Source organism: Bos mutus, chromosome 13 (assembly GCF_027580195.1).
Source record: "Bos mutus isolate GX-2022 chromosome 13, NWIPB_WYAK_1.1, whole genome shotgun sequence".
NCBI lineage: Eukaryota > Metazoa > Chordata > Mammalia > Artiodactyla > Bovidae > Bos > Bos mutus.
Genome location: NC_091629.1, coordinates 6327967 through 6341929, shown reverse-complemented (window position 1 = coordinate 6341929; position 13963 = coordinate 6327967). Strand labels below are relative to the sequence as shown.

The following is a 13963-nucleotide window of genomic DNA, read 5'->3' as shown; positions in this document are numbered from 1 at the left end:
TTTTTCGATGATCCAATGGATGTTGGCAATTTGATCTCTGGTTCCTCTGCCTTTTCTAAAACCAGCTTGAACATCTGGAAGTTCATGGTTTACGTACTGTTGAAGCCTGGCTTGGAGAATTTTGAGTATTACTTTACTAGAGTGTGAAATGAATGTAATTGTGTGGTAGTTTGAGCATTGTTTGGCATTGCCTCTCTTTGGGATTGGAATGAAAACTGACATTTTCCAGTCCTGTGGCCAGTGCTGCATTTTCCAGATTTGCTGACATAATTGAGTGCAGCACTTTCATAGCATCATCTTTCAGGATTTGGAATAGCTCAACTGGAATTCCATCACCTCCACTAGCTTTGTTCATAGTGATGCTTCCTAAGGCCCACTTGACTTCATATTCCAGGATGTCTGGCTCTAGGTGAGTGATCACACCATCGTGGTTATCTGGATTGTGAAGATCTTTTTTTATAGTTTTTCTGTGTATTCTTGCCACCTCTTCTTAATATCTTCTGCTTCTGTTAGGTCCATACCATTTCTGTCCTTTACTGTGCCCATCTTTGCATGAAATGTCCCCTTGGAATGTCTAATTTTCTTGAAGAGATCTCTAGTCTTTCCATTCTATTGTTCTCCTCTATTTCACAAATGATTAGTCCTCCTTCACAGAAGACTAGATTTTTAAAAGTGCCTCGGGGTAACTTAAAGTTTCAAGGATCTACTCCTTGTCAGATTCTAAGGGAGACCCTGGGGACAAGACACAGTGATGAACCCAACAAATGAGGTTTCTTCATCATTAAATTTACCTCTAAGAGAAGAAACACGCATTAAATAGGTAAACACACAAACACAATCACAAATTTGTCACATGCCATAAATAAGAGCAATAGGGAAGAGGTGGGAAAAAGTATTTCTAGATTTAGAACAAAAATATCATTGTTCCTTTTTGCAAAAGCAACATCCAAGGATAAGAGACAAAATCAAATCACAATGGACTGACACACATATATGTTTCCAGGAAGAAAACTGCCACAAGATGACAGATTCAAGCACTTAAGTCTGTGAATTGTCAAAAAAGAAAAGGCAGTCTCTCAAAAGGTATGGTAAGGAAAGCTTTTTTATAAGATGGAGAGAAAATGCTGAATGTTGATTAGAGGGCTAATGCAAGAGAGGCCGAACGTTAAAGGGAGAGAACAGATGATTAGCTATGATGACTAATAATGCCAACATTCTATATCCAGGTATTAGGCTAAATTCTTTACATGCAATTCCTTATTTCATCCTTTAAGATCAGCACTAATGGGCCAACTCTGCATATGACAAAACTAAACACAAAAAAGTTAGGTAATTTGAACACATCACACGCAGGCAGAACTAGGATTCAAACTGAGATCTTTATGAGTTCAAAGCAGACTACACCACACTGTCTCATCCAAAAAATACTTTTTAAATCATCTCTTACGTGCCAGTTAACTATGTACTGAGGATAAAAAGAGGATATGTACTGCGGATAAACAACTCCTGGGGCACAATCAGCACATGGTACTTACACAGGATGCTCGTCACCTTTAAAGAGAGGAGGGGGAGACAGACATGGACCTCAAGACACTGATACCAGGGGGAACGAATAAGATGGCATAGCACAAAGAGAGCAGCAGTATCTACCCTGAGCTAATCAGTGAAGACTTCAGATGGTGCTTATGTTAAGCAGAACAGAGTCAGAACAAAGTTAATGCCAAGTAAGACAAACAGATTACAGAAAAGAGGCACAAAATTGCATGCTATGTTTAGAAGACTTCAACAAGTTGAGCATGGCAGGAATGTGATGCGAGTTGGAAGAGACCAGACCAAAGGGCCTTTTATACCACACTAAGACATCTGAGGTTTAAAACCATAGGAAGCAAAAAACCATTTCCAGGCTTTGAAACAAGACTGGCAACTGTAAAGACTCAGCAATTGACTAGGAGGTTCAAGCTGTAGCCTAAGGCACGGCTTAGAGACAACCAAAAGGTCAGAAGATCTGCAAAGAGGCTCCCAAACTAACCTCTTATTATCAGACCAGAAAAAGGAAGACTCCAGCCTCTTTTTAGAAAAACGCAGCCTTTATTCTAAGTGAGATGAGAGCAGTCTTCAGTTATTACTATTAATCAGGACAGAACTAAAATATGGCTTGGGCTTCCCAATGGCTGGGAAAGAATCCGCCTGCCAATACAGGAGACTCAGGTTCAATCCCCGGTTTGGGAAGATTCCCTGAAGAAGGAAATGGTAACCCATTCCATATTCTTGTCTGGAGAATTCCAGGGACAGAGGAGCCTGGTGGGCTAAAGTCCATGGGGTCAAAAAGAGTTGGATACAACTCAGTGACTAAACAACAACAAAAATACGGTTTAGCCCAAACTTTGTGATTAGTAGGGAGACAAACAGATTACAGAAAAGAGGCACAGAAGGTTTGCTTCCTCAACACCCCAAATAGATTATCTGAGGCAGAATGTGGGTTTGGGTGATTCATTTCTCCAAAAAGCATATTGAACAGAGGCAGGATAGCTGCTGTCTGCTTTGAAAGTAAAGAACAGAGTCTTCAGTTTTCGAAGGATACTCCCATCTTCGCTTCAGGGCTGAATCACATCAGTCTGCCATCTGACAATGGTGAGGGAAGATGGATACTCTCTTTTTCTGCTCAGCATGCTGCTCTGATTCAGGAGTTTTATATTTCCCAGCAAGCAGATAAGAGAAGCAGCAAAAGGATACACCCACTCTGCTAACAAAATGCAAGCCATTATTCAGCTTCATCGATGAAAACAAATCAGAGAGAAATGAATTTTAACTTAGAACTTCAGATTTATCTTTCAGAACTAAGCTCCAGGTACATTCCTCATTCTAAACAAAACAGATATCTTAGTCACCCTGAACAAGTCATCATGACTTTGTCTAAGATCATTATCTCCGACTGGAATGCATTTGTACTCCATGTCCGTATGATCAAATACACAGACTCCCATCAAACCCCAACTTAAACATCACTCCTTCAATGCCACCCAAAAGACATGCCCATGGGACTTATTTCTCTATTCAAATGTTTATTAACTATTTCCAGGTATTGTACTGAATAGTATACAGACCAATCCTTCCTAAAGAGAAATTTTAACAAATACTTACTGAATGCTTAGAATATGACAGGTTTAGTGCTAAGTTCTAGAATTTTTTTAATAAATAACAATACAATCTACTGCCTTTCAAAAACTCCCTTACTACAGGAAAAAAACATACATAGTAAATGTAGCATTTAGGGTAAATGGGTAAGGACAAAGAAAGAAAGAATTAAGACCAGAATGAAAATCAATTTAATAGACGAAAATCAATTCTACACCCACTTTGCTTAAAACTGAAGAGAAGGGAACACTGTCCAATGTTATTTGGTAAGGTCGGCATTATACTAACACAAAGCCACAGACCAGTAACCACTGGGTGTGTATTTTACCATACACACACACACACACACACACAGAATAGTCTTACTGAACTCAAAGCTAAAGTTGAAAGTGATAATGACTAGTCAGTAAGAAGATGAGTAAGGAATCCATATTTCCAGGCTACCTACCATGCTGCTAGTTAATTAAATGTGAATTTAAAGTTTTTACAAGCTGTTACCTGTGAGATATGATTGATGGAAGACTCCATTCTCCGGAGCTGAGAGGCTTGGATGTCCAGCAGTTGGAGCACATTGTTAGCCAATGCATTTATTTGATAAGCGACACTAGCTAGGGATTGGGTTGTATAGGCTTTGGTCTCTTCTAAAGCTTTTCTCTTGTCTGTAGCCTGAAATAAGAACAAAAAAGCCCAATATTTATTTTGGTTAACATTCATTAAACATCTGTTCTATAGAAAGGCAGTATTATATCCCAGAGGATGGGAAGATTTGGGAGAATGACATTGAAACATGTAAAATATCATGTAAGAAACGAGATGCCAGTCCAGGTTCGATGCACGATACTGGATGCTTGGGGCTAGTGCACTGGGACGACCCAGAGGGATGGTAGGGGAGGGAGGAGGGAGGAGGGTTCAGGATAGGGAACACATGTATACCTGTGGCGGATTCATTTTGATATTTGGCAAAACTAATACAATTATGTAAAGTTTAAAAATAAAATTAAATTAAAAAAAAAAAAAGAAAGGCAGTATTAGAATTATATTTTTTTAATAGAAAAGCCCAACTGAATCAAAGAACTTAGCAGACCAGTTTGATGAACCACAAAGCACTCCATCCTCTGACCCTAATAAAGGCAGGTGTCTCAAGTCCTGCTGGCTTACTCTCTGCCTGCCCCGACCTCCCCATGTGTCCCCTCAAGGCAAGCTATGAACCTCCTCCAGGACCTGTGAGTAATAAATTTCTCCATTTCACTTTCCCTTACAGTCTTTTGTTGAACTTTGAGCTCACCATCCATGACACCCCAGGGCTCTACTTAACAAATGGTAACTTAACAACAACAACAAAAATCACAACATCCACTAGTACAATGATATGGACTAAATCCATTCTATCTTACAATCCTGTTTACATCAGTGAACATCAGAAACCAAACCACCTGTTAACCATTACAACCAAGCTTCTCATCTCCACAAAAACTACTGTACTCTTATGACCCCATCCTTTACCCATCCGTTTTCCCCAAACTCCAGTGCACAGTCAGACAGTAAGAAATGTTCAGAGACCAAGTTCAAAGCTAAGTTCAGAGAAAAATTCAAAGACAAGTGATAAACTCTGAGAGAGTGAGGGAGGGGATGAGTGGGAAGCAAGCAAGGTAGCCAGCAACTTATATTACAATTAATATAGAATCTAAAAACAAAAAGGCCAAGGATAGAAAAAAATGAAACAGATCTAAGAGTTCAAAAAAAAAAAAGCAATGCAACCACAAACTAATATGAGATAATATTTCTCATCTATCCACCCAGCAAAAATCTAAAAGCAGGACAACGTACTCTGCCAAGTTGCAGGGAAAGACTCTGATACACTCTCTGCTGGTGATATCCAGCAAAATTACACACGGGCTTATTTTTTGTCCCAGCAAACTCACTTTTAGGAATCTCAAAGAATCACTGGCAAAAATATATATGTAATTATTCACTACAGCACTATTTGCAATAGGAAAAGACTAGAAACAACCAATACAACCACTGATGGGGGATTGGTCAAATAAATTATGGGATCTCCAAACATTAGGGTACTACACTGCAGTAAGAAGTAATGTAGAGAGATACTGTTATTAGCACCACACCCAATCTCAGGTAAGAAGTAATGTAGAGAGATACTGTTATTACCACCACACCCAATCTCCAGAATATTGCTAAGGTGAAAAATAAAAAAAAAAATGTTTATAGAATGCTACCACTTATGAAATGGAAAAGATACAAAAACATATTCCTTTACTTTTTAAGAAAAAAGGATAAAACATAACATCTTTAAAAAATAATTGCATATGGGGCCAAGGGTCAACAGGTTGGCAAGAATATGGATAAGATTCTTTAAACATACCTTGTTTTTTAGATTTGCTTTTTGCAACTATGCATACAATTTACACAATTATAAAACAAAATTAAATTTTAAAAAGGAATTCCCCAAAATTAAATGTCAAATTAATCAAATGAGCCTAACTGTGCATCCAATTAGTGGCTTAACCAGAGAGGAAATATCCTACAAGTGGCTTCAAAGCACAGTAATTTGATTGCACATTTCTAATGGGGTTTATCCTTAGGACAAAAACAATTAAAAGAGGGAAGAAAAATACTGAATCTGTTTTCAGTTACTTTATTGCTGATGGTAGTTTTGGAATTATTACCCAGAGACTGCTGTTTGTGTGGTGTGGAATAAAGCAAGTCATTAAATATGTTTAGGTCACTGAGAGCTGAGATTTGGGGCATAATTCAAAAGACATTCTGATGTAAGAAGAAAAACCTGTAGTTCTGCATTTAAGCTGAAAACATTAATCTGAACTTAATTTTTATGGTATCACATTTTATATACCAATAGCCAACAAAAAAAAGCCTAAATGGTGACTGTAGTTGATAACACTGTACTGTAAAATTGAAATTTGCTAAAAGGACAGGCCTGATGTCCTCAGCAAGCGGGGAGGGGAGATACACATGAGGTGATGCATGTGCTAACTAAGTACTGTCGATAGCAGATACAGGTGCCACTTCCAGGCCTAGACATAAAAGCATCCCTGCATTGTTTGGATGCAAAGGTTAAAAGTAAAATGCAGTCCTACCAAAAAAATTGGTATGATGATTGGTATAATGGCATCACCAACTGGACGGACATGAGTTTGAGCAGGCTCTGGGAGTTGGTGATGGACAGGGAGGCCTGGCGTGCTGCAATTCATGGGGTCGAAAAGAGTTGGACACGACTGAGCAACTGAACTGAAACAAAAAAATTAAATTGTACTTAACAGAAACCGTTGTACACTGCTTCCATTTTTAAATTTAAAATAATTAAAATTAAATAAAATTTTAAAATTCATATTCTCAAACTAGCCACATTTTAAACAGCTCAATAGTCATATATGGATTGTGGCCTTACTGGAGAGACTGCAGTTCTAGTCACAGTTAATTTCCTCTTTAAACCATGGATTTAAAAGTTAAGTCTGCACAAGAATTACTGTTTTCACTTATTTCACTTGTTTGGTGTCCAATAGTTGGTCTCCCTCATTCTTTGATACTTTTGCTGTATTATCTACCAAGCAGCCTTAATATGTCCAAAGGATCACACAAAATGGATTATAAATCGGAAGACTTCTCCACAGAGCTAAAACAGACATCGTTAATCAATTACGACAGCCTTCCTCCAAAAGTCTAAACACTCTTAACTAATCACTCTAGGACGTGACATGTGATTGTAATCAATCTGCCATCCCTGTCTTATGCCACTGAGGAAGTTGGCTTAAAATGGAAATAAACATATGGCTTTAAAAGAAAAGTTAATTATTTAAAAGAGCTAAACTCAAAATAAATAATGTAGGCCAAGAACTTAACAGGAAATTCCTTAGATAACTGAATTTTCTCAACAGCCCATATATAAAACTGTCTTCTTCCTCCCATATCCACCTGTGGAAACCAAGTTTTACTGAGTTAAGATCTGCTTGCTGGAGGAAAGAACCTTTTCAAGCAGTACCTACTCCTATTACATCCTTTTCTTGCCCCTCAAGGTGACTAAACAGGCAAAGTAATCTCTTGTTTTTCACTGTTTAAAATGGAAATGATGATGCTATAAGCAATCTCTCTCATACTCATACATTTATCTTTAACCCCACCTCCTCTTCCCCGTTCTCAACTTCCACCTATGATCAGAAGAAAAACCTCTCTCCCTCTATTACAACTAAGAACATCCTCGCAGTAAGTATGCTTAGAAAGTAATACATTCTAGGTGAAAACAAATTGCATGGTTTAATTTTTGCCTTTTTTTAAACAGAGAGAGAAATTTACAAAATTAATGCACCATCATGGAAATGGACCTTACTAACATTTTAGTATAAGTTCTTCAAATCTCTCAAGTACATGTGTTTATCTTACAAGAATGCAAAACTAACCCTGCTTTTTTCATTTAAAAATGTATGATGAGCATTTCCCCATGTGTTATTCTTCTATTCCTATTCTTTTTCAAAAAAGAATTTTCAATAGCTACACAATAATGGCAGTAACTGTTAGCTGACTGTTTTCCTTTTAATTCCTCTAATATTAAGACCCTGATTTTAATCAGGACATCAATGTATGCAGATTCAAATCCAGCTTCCTCTAAATAACCAAACAAGAGGTGGCATTATTTCCAAACATTAACCTGTAAGCTAAGGCTAAAAACACCATTTCCAAGTTAGGGCCCGACTACTGAGAGACCTGGAACATGCCCTGTAGTACTAGCCTGTCTAAAAACATTTCAGAAAAACAGGTTAAGTTAAATTACAGTGTTCTTTTTCTCACTCACCTGAACCCTTCCCTAAACTCTGACAGGAAGTTCGGAAAATTACGTTTGCTCTGAGGAACAATCTTTCTCCATGTCTTAACTGCAAGACATAAGGCTTCCCTTGTGGCTCAGTTGAAGAATCCGCCTGCAATGTGGGAGACCTGGGTTCGATCCCTGGGTTGGGAAGATCCCCTGAAGAAGGGAAAGGCTACCCACTCCAGTATCCTGGTCTGGAGAATTCCATGGACCATATGGGTATAGTCCATGGGGTTGCAAAGAGTGGACAGGACTGAGTGACTTGCACTTTTAACTGCAATTGGTTTAATGATCCTGCTTAGGTAACAAAGTAGCAAGTTAAGAAACACCTGGAGTAACAGGCAAATTTGGCCTTGGAATACGGAATGAAGCAGGGCAAAGGCTAATAGAGTTTTGCCAAGAGAACCCACTGGTGATAGCAAACACCCCCTTCCAACAACACAAGAGAAGACTCTACACATGGACATCACCAGATGGTCAACACCGAAATCAGACTGATTATATCCTTTGCAGCCAAAGATGGAGAAGTGCTATACAGTCAGCAAAAACAAGACCAGGAGCTGACTGTGGCTCAGATCACGAACTCCTTATTGCCAAATTCAGACTGAAATTGAAGAAAGTAGGGAAAACCACTAGACCATTCAGGTATGACCTAAATCAAATCCCTTATGATTATACAGTGGAAGTGAGAAATAGATTTAAGGGCCTAGATCTGACAGATAGAATGCCTGATGAACTATGGAATGAGGTTCGTGACACTGTACAGGAGACAGGGATCAAGACCATCCCCATGGAAAAGAAATGCAAAAAAGCAAAATGGCTGTCTGGGGAGACCTTACAAATAGCTGTGAAAAGAAGAGAAGCGAAAAGCAAAGGAGAAAAGGAAAGATATAAACATCTGAATGCAGAGTTCCAAAGAATAGCAAGAGATAAGAAAGCCTTCCTCAGCGATCAATGCAAAGAAATAGAGGAAAACAACAGAATGGAAAAGACTAGACATCTCTTCAAGAAAATTAGAGATACCAAGGGAACAGTTCATGCAAAGATGGGCTGGATAAAGGACAGAAATGGTATGGACCTAACAGAAGCAGAAGATATTAAGAAGAGGTGGCAAGAATACACAGAAGAACTGTACAAAAAAGATCTTCACGACCAAGATAATCACAATGGTATGATCACTCACCTACAGCCAGATATCCTGCAATGTGAAGTCAAGTGGGCCTTAGAAAGCATCACTACAAACAAAGCTAGTGAAGGTGATGGAATTCCAGTCGAGCTATTTCAAATCCTGAAAGATGATGCTGTGAAAGTGCTGTACTCAATATGCCAGCAAATCTGGAAAATGCAGCAGTGCCCACAGGACTGGAAAAGGTCCATTTTCATTCCAATCCCAAAGAAAGGCAATGCCAAAGAATGCTCAAACTACCCCATAATTGCACTCTTCTCACATGCTAGTAAAGTAATGCTCAAAATTCTCCAAGCCAGGCTTCAGCAACATGTGAACCGTGAACTTCCTGATGTTCAGCTGGTTTTAGAAAAGGCAGAGGAACCAGAGATCAAATTGCCAACATCCGCTGGATCATGGAAAAAGGAAGAGTTTTCCAGAAAAGCATCTATTTCTGCTTTGTTGACTATGCCAAAGCCTTTAACTGTGTGGATCACAATAAACTGTGGAAAATTCTGAAAGAGATGGGGATACCAGACCACCTGACCTGCCTCTCGAGAAACCTATATGCAGGTCAGGGGCAACAGTTAGAACTGGACATGGAATAACAGACTGGTTCCAAATAGGAAAAGGAGTATGTCAAGGCTGTATATTGTCACCCTGCTTATTTAACTTCTATGCAGAGTACATCATGAGAAACGCTGGGCTGGAAGAAGCACAAGATGGAATCAAGATTGCCGGGAGAAATATCAATAACCTTAGATATGCAGATGACACCTTATGGCAGAAAGTGAAGAGGAACTAAAAAGCCTCTTGATGAAAGTGAAAGAGGAGAGTGAAAAAGTTAGCTTAAAGCTCAACATTCAGAAAACGAAGATCATGGCATCTGGTCCCATCACTTCATGGGAAATAGATGGGGAAACAGTGGAAACAATGTCAGACTTCATTTTTTGGGGGCTCCAAAATCACTGCAGATGGTGACTGCAGCCATGAAATTAAAAGACGCTTACTCCTTGGAAGGAAAGTTATGATCAAGCTAGATAGCATATTCAAAAGCAGAGACATTACTTTGCCAACAAAGGTCCGTCTAGTCAAGGCTATGGTTTTTCCTGTGGTCATGTATGGATGTGAGAGTTGGACTGTGAAGAAAGCTGAGTGCCGAAGAATTGATGCTTCTGAACTGCGGTGTTGGAGAAGGCTCTTGAGAGTCCCTTGGACTGCAAGGAGATCCAACCAGTCCATTCTGAAGGAGATCAGCCCTGGGATTTCTTTGCAAGGAATGGTGCTAAAGCTGAAACTCCAGTACTTTGGCCACCTCATGTGAAGAGTTGACTCATTGGAAAAGACTCTGATGCTGGGAGGGATTGGGGGCAGGAGGAGAAGGGGACGCCAGAGGATGAGATGGCTGGATGGCATCACCGACTCGATGAAAGTGAGTTTGAGTGAACTCTGGGAGATGGTGATGGACAGGGAGGCCTAGCGTGCTGCGATTCACGGGGTCGCAGAGAGTCGGACACAACTGAGCAACTGTACTGAACCGAACTAGGTAACAAAACAGGGGTCTTACGCATTTTTTAAAAAAAAGTTTCTCCATCTTGCTTCTGTCTTTACTTTTCCTCCCACTCTTTGTAGAAATGATACCACATCATATCTTTTTAACAACTTTAACTTAACTCTAATCCAAACTTGCCAGAAACTTCTCCAAAGTAAGTGATTTTTCCCACAGAATATCTCAAATATTTAAATAAGGTTTTTCCAATTATATTAATAGAATGGAAGCTATTTCATGGTAATTCATTAAAAAATTACCCACATCTACCAAAACACACCATATTTCAATGACTCCAACAAAACAGCTATGTCAGATGCACCATTTTTATGTATCACTCAGGGAAAAACCGGCCAACTCCATTATGTCAGAATGCTTTCTTATGAATAAATTTTATTTTATACTTAACAGAAAATGCTCTTTGGGATTTATTTAGATGGTGAGCTTTGTATGTCACTCTCAGTGAAGTGAAGTCGCTCAGTTGTGTCCGACTCTTTGCGACCCCATGGACTGTAGCCTACCAGGCTCCTCTCTCCATGGGATTTTCCAGGCAATAGTACTGGAGTGGATTGCCATTTCCTTCTCCAGGGGATCTTCCCAATCCAGGGATCGAACCCGGGTCTCCCGCATTGTAGACAGACGCTTTACCGTCTGAGCCACCAAGGAAGGTCACTCTTAATCATACAGTAATACCAGCTATAGATTCATCCAACTTCCAAAAGAAACCCTTTGTATCTTTTATTTTGTATGATTCAAGATCCAACAAAACACAGCTCCCAAGTCTTGACAGTCATGTCTGTTCAGTTTCTAAATCTAGAACATCCCCTTCAACTCTGACCTTTTTTTTTTTCTTTCAAAACACAGACTTTGTTTTAAAATTCCAGGTCAGTTGTCTTATAGGAAGTCCTACAATCTGGATTTGTCTGATTGTTTCCTCATGATTAGATTCAGATTAAGCAGAGTGGCTAGAAGAACAGGTGATGCTATAAACTTCCCACTATAAGCAATACATCTTTTAAAATAAGGCTCCATCTTTATTTCCATGATTTTCTTCCAAACTCCTGACACCAATTCTGCAAACTTTGATGCTGGTGCTATCTTACAAGGGGGTAACCAAAAAAAAAAAAAAATTAAGACAAAACCCAAGACTCTTTTCTTTCCTCAAATGGTCTTTAAACGTTTTGACTCTAGCCCTTCCTCAAATGGTTTGATGACAGGCTGCAATAATCCAGTTATCCCAACAGTAAAACCATCCAAATTCATACAAGTGGGAACAATGACAACTGCTGCCTGGCTGATAGCTTTCTAAGGACAACATTAATTGTAAAATGCATCCCAAGAACAGAAATTTTAAAATGTAGGGGTGAGGAGAAAGTTTCTTAGAACTGCTAAAATATACTCTATAAGGTTAAGGTTTCCGTCAATTAAGGATTTAAAATGTCAGCTTTCGATACTTGTAAGGAAGGGTTATATATACACAAAACAAAACATCTATTTTGCTGAAGGCCACTTAAAGGTCTGGCTTGAGAACATTTCCAGAGGGAATCCAGAATCCCTTTGTGGCAAGGGCTGAGAGGAGCACACAGGCCAAATCCTGGTTGGAGCCATGGGGCTCAGGGTATGCACACTCGCAATACCCAGCTAACAGTGAAAGGATCTAATTTTCTCCAACACAATTTCCATTCCAATAAAAGTAAAAAGGAAATAAAAAGAAACCCTACCAGGTTACAGCTGGTATTTATCCAGCAAAAAGAATAAATTTTTTGCAGAACAATTCAAGTTGAAACCTAGTCACTGTAACCCCAGCATAGCTCCTCCCCACCACCTCCCACTTAAGCAACTGCTCACAGTCTATGATCCTTTCATTCCCAACAAAATCCAGGGAAAACCTCTGCTGCCTACTGAGTCACACAGCGCTGATGGGCAGGAACCTGAGTTGTGGCGCATGCTCTTTAACTGAAGAGCAAATACAAAACCACCAACAACTAGTATCCTCATTAAATAACATTCCAAATTCAACTCTAACGTAGATTATGTTCTCAAACCTTCACAGGTCAATTTATACGTCCAGGGCACTTTCAATAACTAGATAATTAGGTTCTGAAATTTTAGGTTTCACCCTAATTATAGCCTCAGTCAATGAATTATATTTATTAAAAACAGGCAAAACCTGCAAAAACCCAATTTTAGAAAGAGCAACTACATTTAAACAAAAAATTAGTTAAATGTATTACTGACAGAATATATTCCATAGGAGTCCAAGACACTGGGTTCCTTCCATCAACTCCTTCCATGTTAATTATCTTCTCATATAATCTTATTTCTTCTTAAAAGGAATTAAACTGAAAGAGCCATGATGAAGAGTGCAGCTTGGACACACACTTTCACATTCTGCTGGAGGGTGCAATTAGACAACAAGTATCACAGTTCTTTAAAATGTATATATCCAAAAAAATAAATAAATAAAATGTATATATCCTTCACTTCTAGGAATTTACTTAAATAAAAGGCAAAGTGCAAAGAAACTGTATGTTCAAGAATGTCCACGCCTTGTTTAAAACAGCAAAAAAGGAAAAACAAAAAAAACCAGAAACAACCTAAGTGGCCAATGATTAGTGTTTAAAATATTCATGTATTAGAATACCATGCAGTCAATAAAAGTAATCTAGATATTTACCAACAAGGAAAATGCATTAAGTTAGAATTCAAACTGGGAAGTAGAACCACTGTGAGTTACAGAATAATTATAGAATTTTACCTTACACAATTATAGGACTAGCTGGGAAAGCTGTGAAGGTCCCAAAGGGAAGTAGGAAGATCAGAGTCATCAACGAGAGTCTGTTTGAGACATCTGACACATTCAGCTACAAAAACGTGGCTGCAAAGCAAAGACTCCTGGAGAGATCTGAGAAGCTCAGGTCTCCCACCAAGTGAGTGGGCCTGATGCATCTGTTAACCAAACTATCAGCAATCAGAAAAAAACAGCTGAATGCAGAGCAAAGGAGATCAAAGTCTGGCTGGACCTCACCAACACCTCCACGTCTCTCACTGCATATCACCACAAAAACCTTCAGAGGTTTAGTGAGGGCTGCTTACACAAATTCTCTTTCGGCCAATTCTAGCCATACCCAGCTTCAGCTTAAGTAAACTGACACAGTACTAACTACCATGGCACCCCTGGTCAATATGGTACACACACAGCTCTGTCATCATATTCAACTCCTGAATTAAAGCAACATCACACTCCAGTGTAACATGATGCAACCATCCCTTATAC

General features: G+C 39.0%; 1 protein-coding gene across 11 annotated transcripts in view; it reads right to left on the bottom strand.

Annotated features, from left to right (window-relative positions):
- ABI1 (abl interactor 1) overlaps nt 1-13963 on the bottom strand; it is an 87864-nt gene that overhangs the window by 51380 nt on the left and 22521 nt on the right. For all 11 annotated transcript variants that reach the window (XM_005906478.3, XM_005906473.3, XM_005906480.3 and 8 more), the window contains exon 2: nt 3634-3801. In XM_005906478.3, the coding sequence (XP_005906540.1) occupies nt 3634-3801 (168 nt within the window). The remainder of the gene's footprint in view (nt 1-3633; nt 3802-13963) is intronic.